At 38.0% G+C, this 14,697-nt stretch overlaps 1 protein-coding gene across 3 annotated transcripts in view; it reads left to right on the top strand.

Annotated features, from left to right (window-relative positions):
• The first annotated feature begins 55 nt into the window (after positions 1 to 55).
• col18a1a (collagen type XVIII alpha 1 chain a) overlaps positions 56 to 14,697 on the top strand; it is an 83,381-nt gene continuing 68,739 nt past the window's right edge. For 2 of the 3 annotated variants that reach the window (XM_079617874.1, XM_079617876.1), the window contains exons 1-2: positions 63 to 195; positions 286 to 359. In XM_079617874.1, coding sequence (XP_079474000.1) covers positions 185 to 195; positions 286 to 359 — 85 coding nt within the window. In that variant the 5' untranslated portion in view covers positions 63 to 184. Of the gene's footprint in view, positions 196 to 285; positions 360 to 14,697 lie in introns of all 3 variants that reach the window. The other variant, XM_079617875.1, reaches the window with a different exon arrangement.

The following is a 14,697-nucleotide window of genomic DNA, read 5'->3' on the forward strand; positions in this document are numbered from 1 at the left end:
TTCGTGTGCCGCTGTCCTCTCTCTCTCTCTCTCCCCGTGTCGTTCATCGGTGTTCTCTCGGATCACTCTCATCAGCTGTTGCACTGGCGCGAGGGTTGTTCTCACTCTAAAGCGGGAAACTTTCATCCACCTTCCAACCAGGATCCCATGTAGCTGTCGGAACGGACCAGTTTTAAAAACTGAAATGGCAAGAAGGTATAAGTGAGAAATGCACTTTAGAATCTTTTTAGAGTGTAAATGATGAAGATGGGGGGAAAACTAAGCAAATGTGGGTGATCGTTGCAGGTGTCTGTTGTTTCTGGAGCGGTTGATGTTCTGTGTGTTCATCGCTCTGTCACCGGCTGCATCGCAGAGGAGAGGTGAGTACACTATCAGATGCGAGCTGGACCACTGGCACATGTGTGTGCTTAGACTTGTTGAAAAGTCAACGAGACATACAGACTTCATTATCTGTGGTGCTGCAGTATTTGATCAAAAACATCATGTCTAATAGAAGCCTAATACATTTTGTGAAGAAACTTAGTTACTAAGTTTTTAGTTTACTGATGATCTGGACTGATCTATCTATCTATCTATCTATCTATCTATCTATCTATCTATCTATCTATCTATCTATCTATCTATCTATCTATCTATCTATCTATCTATCTATCTATCTATCTATCTATCTATCTATCTATCTATCTATCTATCTGGTTCAACAGTAAGGATTTTTTTGGCCAGCAGAACTGCATTTAAAAAAAAAACTTTTTTTTTTTTACTATATTTTTTAAATATGGTGGTCATTATTTTTATTTTTTAATCTTCCAAACTTAACAGGTGTACATCAAAATATTTTGACAGGTTTGGATTTTTTTTTTTTTTTTTTTTTTTAGTTGGTAGCCTAGGTCTGATGCCAAATTTGACTCCATCTGGTGTCTTTCTCAGTAATTTTGTGAGCGTTAGCCTGGACTTGTTTAAAGTTTCTGTGGTGGTTTGTGGGATCTGCCTACACCATACAGTAGTTCGGGAAGTTATGTCTCTTCCCATGTGTATCGTTCTGCCATGACTTCAGTTGCAGACCATTTAATTAAGAAAATGTACAGCTGTCATGTAAGGCTGCTCTGAAACTGAGAGATCTAAGAAACTGAGAACCTCTCTATAAATATTTGATTGACAGAGATCACTGTTGCTGTCGTCACATTATAGAGGGATAATGGGCAAACTTGCATCAAAGTTTGTGGGTGTGTCATTTGCATTTTTGAGGGTTGCATCTCAAATAACATATACCATGAAGGTCTGCTTGCCTGGTTGGGTTCATAGATTTATGGGAGGTAGTAAATTCTTGATGTGCCAGGGTTACAGAGAGATCAAGTGTTCACTGTGCGACTCCATGTCAATGTCTGTTTGATGTTTTAGCGATGTAGTATTGTTGAGGGTAACACTTTATAATAACTTTAATTAATAAATAATTAACAAACGTTATTTAATGATTAACTGATAATTACTTAATATCTTCACATAGCTAGAAATATGAAAGAATGTGCTTGTTAATGTTTACTAATGAACTTATTAAACATTACATCATGAATAACAGATCATTATTTAATGTAATTAAAATACTTACAAATGTTATTAAACTGTCAAGTCATATGATGATCATGCACTTCTTAAAAAAAAATATACGTCATTAAACTTCAGTTCATTTTTCAGTTGAGTTTTATTAATGAAACTTATTATAAAATGTTACCCTGTTGGGAGAGAGCTGCACTGTATTTGAAATGATCTCAGATCAGTTTCCTGACTTTGTGCTGGGACTGTCAGAGTGCAGACTACTTTCTTGCCTCATGGTGGACTTTTCTTTTGTCATGCCATCAATTTGTCTCTCTTTGACTGATCGTGGCCCGAGGCTGCACAGCAGGCCGGAGGAGAACAGCTGTAAAAGGACACCCCGCCGGGATATTTAATCGCTGAGCGAAATTCTGCATTAAAAATCACAGCAAACAAGGCTTCCCACCTGCTGTATATGGATGCCTAAGCGATAGGAGGCAGGAACGTCCTGTTGAGAACTCTGTGGTAGAGGTCTTCACGGGTCCAAAAATTCTTACCCGAACCGGAAGGGACCCGTAATTTGCTACACCGAACCGACCCGGACCCGACTATTATTTCAAAAGCTGGACCCGGACCCGTGCAGACCCGATAAATGCCTAACAAGACCCTACCTGGACCCGTCGATTATTTTTGTAAGCTGGACCCGAAACTGCCGGGAAGACACAGACCCGACTGGACCCGATTGTCACATTTTCCACCTTAAACTGCTATTACAAGTCAATAAACCTGTTGCGAAAAATTACAACTTTTTGTCTTACCTAATTTAAGGAGCCGTAGCAGCGTAAAGTTAGTAGTCTCTCCATCCTTTCCTTGTAACGTTAACGTTACGTTACCTGACTGGCTGTGATGCATTAACGTTACAATCCTTCGGCTCCGACAAGAAAGTTATCCATGTTATTCCTCTCGTTATTCCACCAAGTCCAAGCTTAATCCTTGTTATTTCAGCTTCAAACGTCCACTTGATGTCACGGACTCACGGTGACGGATGACAAATTAAACGAGTTAGCTGCTAACTCGCACAAAACTTTTGGCTGTTTGCCTTTTTGAACTATAATAACGATTGCTCGTTCAGTGCCATGGCCGCTGCGCTGACGTTATTTAACATCTCCGTGCTCTCTGCTCTGCATCATCGAGTCTGAATCTGACCACTAAAACTTTAAGATTGAACAAAACAATTAATTGACATTGTAAAATCTAAAGCGCGGTTTGGCTGTCCCTCACTGAAGCTCTGCCTCTGGTAACTGGTTGCCATAGAAACATGACACGCGCTTGACTGCAAATGCGCGCTAGCTGGATGGATCAACCTAAAATATGCTTTTTAACGCAATTTATTTTGAGTGTCAAAGTAAACATTCATGTGACAGTTCACCTCAGATTATGTTACTGATTTAAAATATATTAAATATGAGTGTGACAAGACGCATTTTTGAGATTTGATGACTCGCACGGGTATTACACACAATGTTAAACAGACCCGGGACCCGAAGTAATAGATTCGACCCGACCCGGACCCGGCTGATCATTTAAAATATAGACCCGAACCCGTACGGGTCCCGGGTCGGGTCCCGGGTCAACGGGTCAACGGGTTCACCTGAAGACCTCTACTCTGTGGCTGCAAATAACAATACGCTTTTACCCAAAACAAAGCTTTCTTCGTGCTCAGGGAAACCTGGAGACCAAATAACCTCAGTGACCTGCTCTCTGTGTGCAGTGCTTTAGTTAGACCAGCTTTTTAAGTTGCAAACTCGATTGCAAATGTGATTTTGGTTTTATACAATAGTTCTATAAACAGAGGTGATATGAATAACTTAAGTTACTTTGGCAAAAAGAAAGGAAAGTTAGTTTGTAGCACTTTTAAAACACAACTGTTGGTAGTCATTAATGAAAATGAATTTATGGGTTCATTAATTTATGTATCGATGACCTAACACTTGTTGATTTATTTTGAGACTTTGGACAAAAGAACTCTGACAACTCTTTGATTACTGATGCTTCTTAACATTACTTTATTAAGTAAAGATCTCATCTGTTTCTTGTTGGATTGATGATCTCAGAAGTTACTTTAGCTTCAGAAAATAGCGTCAACTTTGTGTTGCATATCCATTATGAAATAATTTATTGTTGGGAATTTGTTGGTGAGGTTAAAAAGGGTGGATTAAACATGATATGACATGATGGCTTTAAATGAAAGTTCTGATGCTAGATTTATGTTAACTGCCTTAACATGTTTTACGGAGTCCTTTGAACGCCCACAGGCACTATTCGCTAATCATATTTTAAAAACAAAAAGTTGCCTTCATTTTCATGACACAGATACATTTAATCATTACAACAAAGTCCTTGAGGTTTCATTTACTCTTTACACAGATGATCTATGAAATGTTTGACGAAAAGGCGTGATCCGCCTGTGAAGCGTAACCTTTTAGTTAGCAGCATTCTTGTTGGTGAATGCCAGTGCTTTCTTAAAGGAATAGTTCAGCCAGAGATTAACTTTTTTGTCATTATTTTCAGACTTGCATGCTTTTATGGTTCTTTTTTTTTTACTTTTTTTGTGTGCATGGATGGCAGCTTGGACATATTTTATTTGTGTGTTACCATTTAGAAGAAATTAAGAAGTGGAAATGGATGTTCTCAAGCCCTGTCCCGGCTCAGCAACTCCTGTGGTTTCAGTAATCCACAGATTTTCCAGTCGATAAACAGATTCACTTATAGTAGACTCTAGTGGGGGCCTCGTTTCTCTGTCTGAGAAGTGTTGATGCAGAGATGTGAATTGAATTTTTCTTTAACCCACCCTTGAAACTCTTTTCAAGGGGAGCAGTGGAGACGGCATTATCCGGTGAGCTAAATGGGCTGTATTTAACCCACTTTGTGAGAATGGGAGCCCCTGGGATCAAGAGATGGCTAAAGTATGTGTGTGTGAGAGGGTCAGTGAGTGAGTGAGAGAGAGAGAATGTGTGTTTGTGCACTTCTCATGTACCCCATCAGTACAAAGAGTCTGGATTTATCATTAAACTTAGAGGCATTGTGATCTGGTAACCGGTGATGCAAAGGATTTGTGAAGTTGTCAAGCAGAATAATAACTAATTTTCCACTTTTCCACTATCAAAAATTCAATTGAAGCATCCCAAACTTTATCCGTTGCTTGTGTTTTAGATCAGTAGTGCATACTCCATGCGATGTTCTCATAACATTGTTTATAAATGAACAGTTCATGGGGAAAATCTCTCTAGATCAGTGGTTCTCAACTGGTTTTGCTTTTTTTATATTGAAAAAATGAAGTGGTGACCCCTCACACTAACAAAATTTTTTATGATACAAAAGTAAACAAAAACTGTGCATATACTGGGAAAGCATGCAGAATAGATTTCCTCTGCCTCATCATGCAGAAATTATGTTGTCCTTTTTTATGGGGAATGTGTTTAGTTAGTCAACTTGACCCAGCAATGACCTACAGACAGTATATGCAATGAGGCATATCTCACACCTTGACATTAAAAATATTGACCGAAGTTCATGCATTGGGTTTGCCTGCTGTGCTGCACGTGGCTTTTTGCCTCACAATATTTGAAATTGAAACCTATGGAGGCGACATATGCAACACAGGCTGGGACTTTATTGTTTGGAACAATCTGGCAAAGTTACCTAAGACTGGTCTTCAAGGCAATCCATTCATCCAAGTAGGGTCTAGGATAGATGTTGGTCAGTATGGGTAAAAAAGTACTCTTTTCTGTTAATCAGCCAAGTGGGTACATTTATTAACCAGTGAGCCCAAAATGGCAAAATAATGGCTTATCTCTACAGATGTGCTTATGCATGTTTTGGAGATGTGATACTCCCAACATGCCAGCTAAAAGGGTGGGGACCGCACTGATGAATGGGAACTGACATGCGACACATCTGTGTTTTACAGCACGGTGTCGTAATCTGTTCACATTAATCCTGCAAGAACGGAGGGTATCGCTAACATTCAGTGACAGGAATGAGAACATATGTTTCTCCTTAATGCTTGTCATTTTTACTTTACCACACAATAGTTGGGGGGCTTAAAGGATGTGCATTCTAATAGCATGCGTAATGTCCGAGATTTAGAGTTGATAAGATCAGGAGTGTAGTGTTTGCAGCAGGTAAATCATTCAGTCCGTGGGTTACTCTTTTGTTTGATACATTTCATTTAGAGCCCAATTTGTTTATTATACACATTATCCATAGAAATGACCATAAACTTAAGCAATCACAGTTGTAAAGGGTTGAAGAGTTGCCGGTCACGTTTCTAGTAAGCTGGGTCACTATTTCAACTAGGTTCTTAAACTTTATTGGTCACAAAGTGAGATTTGCTCTTTGTTTGCTTGGCACAATGAGCTATCCGCTGTTCCACCAGTGCATTTGTGTCCTCTCAATAAAAGCAGGTGTGCGCTGTGGCTATTCATAAGGTCAAAGCTGAAAGGTCTCTCATTTTGGTCCAGTGCCATAAACGCAGCTCTGTCTAAATGATATCTTCCCGAGACAATTAGGCCTATTCTAAGTGGCGATTTAGTGATCTTCAAAGCTTTAAACCACAATTGAATTCCATAAAATATTCGCAAACACGTACTAATGTACTCTAATACCACTAGATATATTTATTCTCCAAAAGCTTTGATCTGAATTTGCTGTAGCATGTCCTCTTCCTTTTTAGGGTGATGCTGTAAAGGCTAACAGCTGTTGTTTGTAAAAAAAAATTTTTTGTGTCAGTCCTTGGTGTCTGAACCTCTTGGACTCACATTGTGCGTTAGTGCCAAAACCAATAGGAAAACCATAATTACAGCTCTTGGGTCATGAAAGGACGATTTGTAATACTCTTTATGGCCCGCAACCTACCATCATCATGGCTAATCGTCCACTGAGCGGTCCCTGAGTGCTCCTGAAGTCCTTCCTGCCTAGGTTGAAACCCTTCCTTTTTGCTCCCTTCACCTGTAATTGTGGCGGCAGTTTACTTCTATGGCGTTATTTGACAAATGACAGGCCAATGGGTTCTGTACACATCTCAAAATCCCCCGAAAAGGCACCTGTGGTTTAAAGGCATTAAAGGCAAATAGGAAAAGTTGACTTTTGCCGAAATCGCATTATGCGGATATAGACACTGTGTGTGCTTTTATTGTAAGATGTATTGTGTAAGAGATGATGGATTGACTTCCTATTTGGGTTTTACAGATAGTGTCTTGCTTTTGCAGCTGTTGAGGAAGAAGATTGTGTTGATAAGGAGGGGCAGACGGATGGGCTTGGGGACAACTGCGCGTTATCTTTATTACTGTCTGTTGTCATCTGTGTACAGTTGCACTTCATTGGATCTGAGGCGGATAGAATGGATTTTTTGGCCTGTCGCTTGTAAGCCAGGATGAAGGATGTTTAGGAGATTGTTATTTTTATTATTAAATACTTTTATTCAGTAAGGATGCATTCAATTAATCAAAAGTGATAGTAAAAACTTTTACTTTGCTACAAAACAAAGTATACTTGAACTTTCTATTCATCAGAGAATCCTGAAAAAACTGCAACCCCACGGTTTCCACAAAAATATTAAACTGCACAACCGTTGACGAACAAGGATAAAAATAAGAAATGTTTCTTGAGCACCAAATCAGAATATTGGAATGATTTCTGAAGGATCATGTGACACTGAAGATTAAAATAATGGCTGCTGAAAATTCAGCTTTGCCATCAGGAATAAATTGCGTTTTAAAATATTTTGAAACTGTTTATGTATTTTGATCAAATGTTGCCTTGGTGAACATAATAAACCATTATATATAAAATATATATAAAAACACTAATTCATATTTACATTTTATAAAACTGTCAAATTGAGTCTGATTGTAAAGAGTCATACCCCCCCCCCCCCCCAAAAAAAAGAAAAAGAAATTGGTAATAACAAAAAGCCAACTGAAAAATAGTTTATATGATGATCTTATGTCTCTAATTACAGTAATTTTTCATTTCATGTCTTCTAAATGGCAGCTGGCACACGAGTACTGTTTTGAATAATTGTTCTCTATAACAATTTTTATGTGTAATTGGAATAGATGAGAGCTGAACTTGTTTTTATCTTGCCTGCAAGCAAATCATTTTAACTTCCAAGGTGATCATTTAAATAGTGATTTAGTGAGAATTTTCTGGCATGCAGACGTGATTGTGTAAGTATTTTTTTTATATGCAAGTAAATCACCGCTGACACTAGGGCGATATTGCTTTTAAAAATAGTCACAATATATTTCAGCCTTTTAAAAATGTTCAATACATTTTATATCTTGACCAATGAGCCATTGTTGCATTCAAAATGTTAAAACACAGGAGGGAAATTACTGTTAAATATAGTTAAAAATAATCAACCAAATTAACTGATTCTTTAAAATAGACTGTACAAAAACGGAAAAACTCAATTGAGACATTTTATTACATTTCAATAAAATGTATCTGTGCTAATGCACTCAGAATGTAGACTTTTAATGGCTAAATAAATTGCATTAAACTATTGAAATATTCTTGACATAAATGAATTTTATATATCCAACAAAATAACAGTGAATAAATCGTAAATACTCTGTCGCACAGCTCTACCTCCCACTTTTTTCTTGCTCCGACATGTTTTCTAATAGGAGATATAAAATATGCTTGTGCAGATAGTCATCTAGTCATAGACCTTGACAATTGGTCAATAATGATGGGCTGCCAATAGAAAAATGGTTCCCATGCCAACCAGGTGTAGATTTGTCAGGCACAAAGCGTAGTTTGGCCCCTGTGTGAGAAGCAAGATCCCGTTACCTGGCACTTTATCCTCCCACCAGCTTAAGAAGTGTTTACATGTCCCAAGAAACAGTCTGCTGAACGCAGGGCTGGATGAAACCAAATACAACATCCCACGAAATCCATACCAGCGCCTTTATTCTCATGAATGAAAGTGGGATTTGAATGACCACCACTGTACACCACACAAGACTATTAGGGCAAAGGCCAGTGAACTGATACCTTTAGTCGCTCCAGGCAATTCAGCATCTATTTCTGCTCTATGTGCTTGTGAATTTTAGGGTTTCTAGTGATCAGGGTTCTTTCTTCTCTTTTTGTAGACTGTCTGTTTTTAAAATAGGGTTTTAATACTGTTCACTGTCTATTTCATTTAAGTAGCTTTTAAAAGATGATGTTTGAAATTCCCTCCTTTCATTCATTCTTCCACTAACAGCGGTGTCCACGGACATTTCTCTTGTTTCACCCCACATAAATCTCTCTTCCCATTGGTGTGAAAGACGTCTGTCCCCTGAGCAGGGGAGATTACCATCAAGGGCAGTGGGCTTGAGAACAAAACACAGATTTGCGGAGGTCCTTTAACCAATTCTGTCTCTCCTGAGACTTCTGGGAATGGGGGCTGAGGTCAGATATGGGAGACGGTATCATTCATGCTCTTTAGTTGTCAGGGAAAGAATGCAATGAGACTTAACACTCTAAAGGCCCTCTTGAGGCAGGTGCAAAAACCCTTTTTTTCTATAGCAACACCTTTTTCTATAGGACGTCACATGAAATGGCATTCAAGGATCCTCTCGGTTCTCACTGCTAGTGCGGCTCTCTTCTTTGCCTTGACAGCTAGAGGCATGTTAAGGCATGCTGGGATAGAGCAAATATTGTGCTGTGACCATTTTCTTGCCTTCTCTGATTTCAAGAGTGGTGAGTCAGGGGTGTGTGGGTTTAGTTTAGTTTAGAGGATGTGTCTTTATTTAAAGACTTGAGGAATTAAATGGATAGTTCACCCCGCAAATAAAAATGGCCATCATTTACTCACGCTCATTTTGTTCCAAACCTTGATTTAATTTTTTTGTCACACTTTAGTTGAGGGTCCAATTATTAACTTTTGTCTCAATAAACTTCTAATTACTGCTTATTAATAGTTAGTAAGGTAGTTTAAGTTTAGGTATTGGATGCAGAATAAGGCATTAATATGTGCTTTATAAGTACTAATAAACCGCCAGTATCCTAGTATTATGCATGCTAATAAGTAACTAATTAATAGTGAGAATTGGACCCTAAACTAAAGTCTTTCTTTTGTGGAACACAGCAGGATAATTTCTGAAGATAGTATTTGTTTTTTCCCTTTACAAGCAGAACAGTGAATGGGAACTAAAGCATTCAAGCTTAAGAAAAGGACACACAAGCAAAAGAAAGGTACATTAAAAGTGGTTCCCATAGCGAGTATGCTTTATTTCAAGTTATACAAAAGCTTTGTGTGAGAAATGGACCAAAAGTTAAGCTTTTAGTCCATGCATATCGCCACATTTTCTGTGCTAATGTACTCATATGGACCCAGTGAACCAGATCAACGATTAATTGAACAGGTCAGTAAGTATTTTTTTTCTGGATTCTTTGATGAAAAGAAAGAACATAATTTATTTGAGTTATACTTTTTGTTTATAACAATGGTCAAAAGTTACAGTAAAGACTTTATCAATTTAATGTATCCTTGTTGAATACAAATATTAATCTCTAACAAAAAAAAAATCATACCTACCCAAATATTCATTCATTTATTTAGATCTGTGCGGTCTGATCCTCACGCAAAGTTATTGTATTACCTCACAATACCTGAAATAAACTAGTGAACGAGTCATGAACTTCTTTTATGATTCTTTTGTGGTGCTTTTGTATCTTTTCTTTTCTTGAAGATTGAAAGCTTCAGTTCCCATTCCTTGTAATTGCAATGAAAATAGTATTGAACAGTCTTCATGTCGTGTTTTCTACAGAAAAAAACAAACAGTCCAATGGGTTTGTAAACGATGTGAGTATTTTAGGGTGAACTATCCCTTAAATGTCTCCATGGATGCTGAAACCATTTATTGAGATCCATAAGGATGCATCTAATTTGCTAAATAAAAACAGACTGCAGGGGCTGGAAGATCTAAGTAGTTTGCACTTGGGAGTGTTTTTTTTTAATTGCATGGGCTTGTATCAGCACAAAAGCCAAAGCATCACTTTGCTCAGCATGCTTGGAGGCCACAACTGTCCTGTCTCTGAACAGTGAAGGAAGTCATCTATTCTTCTCTGTAATGTAGGCCAGATGGCACAGTGCCATTCTTTGAGAGATTCACAAAAAGGGAAGGGAATTAAGCCAATTGTGGGGTAGTTAGAACATTTAGAGAGCAGTGAAAGATTTGCCAGTCCATTTCTTTACAAAGCTATAAAGTTATCCACACAACAAGTGAGGGAGGGCCATCATTCTGGACGAGTCAACAGTTGACTCTCTTGTTCCAGGCTTTTTGGCTGAAATTTCCCAAGCTGCTTTGCTCTACAGTAACTAGGTGGAGAGAATGAACATGGTTCATTGAAGTGCTCTAGGTTGATAATTCCATTATGCACCAATGACCCTGGCTACATTGTTGTATGTTTGAAAATTACTGTTACACAAGGTTTAAAAAGAAAAAATATTATGCCTTTTAAGTGTATTTTGTCCTGGTTTTTCTTTTTGTAAAGTGAGACCTTCAAGTATTGTGAAAACACTTTGTTTCTTTGGATTTGCTTATTTGCAGTATATGTATTAACTTCAGTGAAGAACTGCTTTGAGGTACTGGTAAAACAATATTTTTCAAATTAATGTTGTTCTGTTAAACATTCTATTCATAATAGCATACTGGTATTTAAATAAATGTATCCTCAAAAATATTAAGCAGCACAACTATGATAATAATAAGAAATGTTTCTTGAGAACCAAATCAGCATATTAGAACGATTTCTGAAGGATCATGTGACACTGAAGGCTGGAGTAATGATGCTGAAAATTCAACTTTGCCATCACAGAAAGAAATTACATTTTAAAATAGATACAGCTTTACAGTTTTAACTTGTAGTAATATGATAGTTTTTACTATATTTTTGATCAAATAAATACAGCCTGGGTGAGCATAAAAAACCTCTCTAAAAAACATAGAAGTTGTAAACAACTTTTGTAAGCTATTGTATATTTAGATTATTTGATGCTTCCTCTAAAAATGAACAGAGGAACCGTAATCATGAAGTGGCAATGGGATCAGAACTAAAATCATTAAATTCCTCATGATTCCCACAATGCACAAAACTAGTGATCAGTCTTATCTCCACTGGAATCCAGGTCAGTCTGAGTTTAGTCCAATAAGAATAGAGACTAGTTGGGTCAGGTCCATGTTGGTACCTGGTGCTGACTGATGTCATGATTTTATCTAGCTTAGGACTTTCAAATGTAGAGTCATTGGCTATGAGTCTCATGTCTCCTGCTGTTGGGGCACATTCACCATGTCTACAAAACACATTGAGTTAATGAGTGCTCTCCTGAGGCAAGTGTCACCACAGTTCTCAGAGAGATTTTTCCCTCAGATTATCATTCCTTTGCCCTTTATTATCTCGAGTCGAGTGGCTGGAAATCTTAGACCCTCTTTGGAAATCGTCTCACGGAAAACAATGCGACCGCCGGTCTCTTTTCAGCCTGCCTGTCACTAATTGTGGGACAGGCACGGCCCGACTGATGAAGGACCCCTTTGTCATGCTCAGTGGTCCTGTTGAATCTAAAGCTTGTGATGTTGCTTGAGGCAAGACGTCACCCCTTAGATAATTTCTTACTTCATTACACAGGATTAACATGTCGACCAAAGAAGGGTAGGTTATGGTTACATATGAGCTTGTAGAGGTAAGTTTACTTCGTAGTTCTGTTTCATCGGCAAGTCATTCTTACAAACAAGCAAAAAGGTCACATTCTGTCTGCTAATCCTTAAGTATTAGCTTTCTTTAACAGTCAGTCACCAAACAACAGGGATTAAGTTTGAAGTCGGGACCGTTTCATTCCCCATGCTGTGGAATTTCATGCTAGCTTTGAGATGTGCTTTCAAAGAATATGTTTTGAAGCTGTACGGTTCGCATGATATCTGGGGTTTTCCGTGAAGACACCATGAAGCAGTACTCTGCCTTTGGAGATATCACAGAGTGGGATTATGATGATAATGTGTGGTTTGACATGGCAGGGATTCTGTTTTGTGCATTTCTAGATAATTTGAGTAGCTCTGTGTGCCAAGCAAGCTCCATTTCTCTTTTAGTTCACTCTTGTTTTGTATCCGTGAGCGAAGCCGTTTTAAACCTAAGATGATAACCAGAGTTTAGTTTAGTCATTTTCACTTAAGTGTAGCATATACCGGGTCTGGACAGTATTGTTTTAACAAATCCCTGTTCCAGCAGGTCTGGAAAACACTATCTGCACGCATCTTTGCTGGTGATTCATGAGCCTGGCAACTGCAGCAGAATGAGAATGCAATGCTTTGACCAGAGCAGAATGGTGGGTGGTGATTTAACCATCATTCATGCAAGATACAGTGTCATAAGTAGACTAAGAGAGCACACCTGCTTGGACATGTAGCATATACACTACTGTTCAAATGTTTAGGGTATAAATGTTCTTGAAAAAAGTATTTTATGCTCACCATCACCAATTGAAAAGCTGCATTTTCAGCATCATTTCCCAAATCTTCAGTGTCACATGATCCTACAGAAATCAGAAATATGCTGATTTTGGTGCTCGAGAAACATTTCTTCTTATATCAATGTTGAAAACAGTTGTGCTTAATAATTTTGAAAAATATTTTTGTTGAAATGCTTTTGTTTATTATCACTGTTTTTCCTCACACATTTCCTCATTAGCATAGTGACATTGACAGTAATTGATAATTGTACTCACACAATAAGAGACCCATCCATCTGACAGCTTATGAAGGGATCACTGAAATCGGATGGTAGGCTAATACTAGATATAAACATGACCATTATTTAGAAATAAGATCTAAGCTGTGGGATCTTTTGTAAAATGGCTCTAAAATGGTGGTCTGATTATTTGAAGACAAAAATGACAGCTTAAATGCCTTATGTTGTGTTATGCCTTCACTAACATTCATATCAAATGATCATTTAAAGGCTCTAACTTTAAGAGAGACTCTAACTAACTCCAACTCCAAATTATGGCGTAAAATAAACAACAAAGAGAGTTTTATAATTTGTATGCTGTGCCTCTAACCAAAAGCTTGTCATTACATAGGAGTTCTCACTCTGTGGCTTTGGGACCCTTAAAATAAGTAAGACACCAAAGGTGTGAAGATTAAAGACTCAGAATCATGATTACTAATCCAGCATTTGCTTCAAAACCTGGGGACCTCCCTAAATAGAGCAGTTGCTCAGTCTGAAAACATTCTGTTTTCTATATTCACCACCTTCTCCGTAGTGAAGACATCGTTTATATTGCAAGAAAATGTGTTATATTGCGCAGTAGCCAATTTTCATTAGGCTGCGTCCCAAATCTGTGGTAATGCTATTGACTAAACCATAGCAAATATAAAAAAAACTAAAAAATGTTTGCTGCAAACCATTGCCAAACCACATAATTTATATCACTTGTAGATGGTGTGTAGAGATTCTATTATTGTAAACGATTCATTATACAGTACATCCTATATCACGTTACGTTTAACATCTCCATATGGAAAATTTAATTGCTTTGTGATATGTCCCACGGGGTTGTTGATCTTTGGCTCTATCATTACAATGTTGTGGTGATATAAGTCAAATCAGTTTTACTCACTGATTGACAGGGGAATGCCAAGAATGCTGGATGTCTGGTTCGTGTGTCAGTGGATGCCCACAGAAAAGTGAAGCCGTGGGCCCCTATTTCATTAGATATGACTACTTACAGGAATGTGAACAGGCACTGACAGACTCTAGAGATCTTAAAATGAAGCAACACCAAGAAACAGTAACAGATTCCAGGTTTTACATGTTTGAGATTTTACAGTTGGAGTTTTAAGCAAGAAAGCCCGAGTGACATAAGTCTCAAGCCTAAAACAGTAAAAGTTCTTGGTTCATTTAAGATTAGTATATTTGAAGTTTGGTGAATAAAGGCCAATTCAAACTGCACCGACAGACGCGACCAACATAGACAATCATCAGATTACAGTACGTCACTTCTCAGACATTCCTTGACCCGACAAACGAAGATTCGGCAAAAACGCTGACCAAAGCCAACAGAGGCAGACGAGGGTAACACTAATCCGACAAAACCTGACGAAGTGTCTTGTCCTCTGT

Source organism: Phoxinus phoxinus (genome assembly GCF_949152265.1).
Source record: "Phoxinus phoxinus genome assembly, chromosome: 7".
NCBI lineage: Eukaryota > Metazoa > Chordata > Actinopteri > Cypriniformes > Leuciscidae > Phoxinus > Phoxinus phoxinus.